This window comes from Antrostomus carolinensis, unplaced genomic scaffold, assembly GCF_000700745.2.
Source record: "Antrostomus carolinensis isolate BGI_N321 unplaced genomic scaffold, ASM70074v2 scaffold29110, whole genome shotgun sequence".
NCBI lineage: Eukaryota > Metazoa > Chordata > Aves > Caprimulgiformes > Caprimulgidae > Antrostomus > Antrostomus carolinensis.
The window spans coordinates 9,611-11,797 of record NW_010289644.1 but is presented as its reverse complement, the minus strand read 5'-3'; the positions used below and the strand labels follow the sequence as shown (position 1 = coordinate 11,797).

The 2,187-nt window shown below is 50.9% G+C and overlaps 1 protein-coding gene across 1 annotated transcript in view; it reads left to right on the top strand.

The window, feature by feature from the left end:
- Positions 1-328: 328 nt before the first annotated feature.
- IBSP (integrin binding sialoprotein) overlaps positions 329-2,187 on the top strand; it is a 3,866-nt gene continuing 2,007 nt past the window's right edge. Inside the window, exons 1-4 of the mRNA XM_029085791.1 lie at positions 329-382; positions 463-513; positions 642-713; positions 883-939. Of these exons, the coding sequence (XP_028941624.1) occupies positions 329-382; positions 463-513; positions 642-713; positions 883-939 (234 nt within the window). The remainder of the gene's footprint in view (positions 383-462; positions 514-641; positions 714-882; positions 940-2,187) is intronic.

Below are 2,187 nucleotides of genomic sequence, written 5' to 3'. Positions count from 1 at the left end.
CTGCTACAGGGTGAAACTTGCTCTTCTGGTATTTTGTGTCTTCTTGCAAAAACCAAAGTGTATTCAGGGAAATTGAGGCAGATCCATCAAAGAAAGAAGGACCTGAGACTCTGGAGGGGTTGGGTGGGCTCTAGATCCATCAAAAAAAGAAGGACTTGGGTTTTTGGAGGGGTTGGGTGGGCTTGTTGAGAGGTGGCTGGAGGTCAGCCTTGCTTCTCCCCACTCTCCCATGTGGACACAAACACCTGGGTGGTTTGGGGTAGTGATGATGCTTTCTAGCTGGAAAGCCAGCCCTGGCCATGTTTCACTGTTCCTAGAGAAAACAGCCATGAGGACGGTCTTGCTCTTCGCCTGCCTGGTGGGGATGTCCTGCGCCTTCTCGGTGAGTGCTGGGCAGTGGGGTTACCCCCTGACCTTGCCAGGGTTGGTGTGGGGTACGTGCCAACCCAACCTTTCCCCCAGGTCAAGAGCTGGCTGCGGCGAGCCAAGTCGGATGACTCAGAAGAAAACGCGGTAGGGTCTCCCCCTACCCTGCGTGCCCAGCCCCACACGGCGCTGGCCTTGGGGACAAGGACATTTCCATCTCTCCTGTACCCAAGCCCCCAGACTGATGGGATTTAACCCTTTCTTTATCCTGGTAGGTGTTCAAGAACAGGCACCGGTATTACCTGTACAGATACGCCTACCTGCATCCCCCGCAGCGATGGTACCAGGTGGGTACTTCAGAGGGGTTGTTGATGCTTCACCGCTCACCAAATGTGGAGATATCAGCCCAAATGGGATGGGGGCACATTCTGTGCCCTGTCTGCCACTGGCCTGCGAGGCTGTACTGGGACCGTTGTGTTCATGGAGACCCACCAGCCTGGTTTTCCTTCTCCTTAGGGCAGTGACTCATCTGAGGAAGAGGGGGACGGCTCAGAGGAGGAGGAAGAAGCGGGGGTGAGTACAGCAAACCAGCAGCCTGCAAAACAAATACGGGAATTTGGGAACTTTCTTTGGTTTTGGAGTCTCTGCTCATCAGCGTTTGTGGCCACTGACCGCCCACAGCTTTGCACTCTGGATGCAACTGGATCTTCTACTCTGGGCTTTATTTTATTGAATTTTTTGTCTATATTGTTTTCCTTTTTCTTTGAAAGAGGATGGGGTGGGGGATGCACCAAACAACCCTGAGACAAACTTTCTGGGTTTCCATTTTCAGCAGCTCAGAAAGGAGCAGGACAAGCCAAAGGGCAGAAGCAGGGAGGATCACCTGCAAGGCAAAAGGCACCGTTAGGGACTTCTCTTACCTTCCTCTTTCAGGGTGTGTTGTCCCTCGTAGTGCTGATAAAATTGCTCCAGAAAATACCACTATGCTCCTCACACCTGCGTGTGGAGGGACACGAAGTGATGCTATATTGGGAAATGTGTGTTTATACCAGTAAGGCTGCTCCTGTCTTCTGGGTCAATATGAGCTCAGGCACTGCTGTATTTACAAGAGTCACCCAGGTCCAAAATTAAATGCCATGGATTACAAAGGTCTCTTGTGCCTCATTGGGCTACAAAGGCTCAGAAATAATCCAGTGGTCTCAGGCACACAGGTGGTTTGAGTTGGGGAGCTGGCACGCTTGGAAACCTCACTGTCAGGTCTCATCACATCTTATTTTTTTAATTATTATTATTTTTTTAATTAATGATTTGAATACTAATTTCAGGAGTCTTTTTAAAAGGAGTGTAAGCCTGGGCACGTGGTCTTAAAACCTCCTTTGGTGGCCTGTCTGGGGCTGAGGGGTAATGTGGGGTGGACATTGTCCCGCAGGTACCTCTGCCAGCCCCAGCACCCACCTCCCTGCAATTTGCCCCTTTCTGCCTGCTGCTCTCCCCTACCCCTGCAATCACCACGGATAACTCTGAGTAGGAATTAGGGAGAAATTCCTTCCTGTGAATGTGGTGAGACACTGAAACAGGTTGCACAGAGCAGCTGTGGCTTTTCCTCCCTGGAAGTGTTCAAGGCCAGGTTGGATGAGGCTTTGAGCAACCTGGTCTAGTGGAAGGTGTCCCTGCTGCTGGCAGGGGGGTTGGAACTGGATGATCTTTAAGGTCCCTTCCAACCCAAACCATTCTATGAAGAGATTCTAAACCATCATTTGGATGAGACAGCCAAAGGTGGAATTTCACTCCCGAGGAAGAAATGAAGTGCTATGCAGGAAT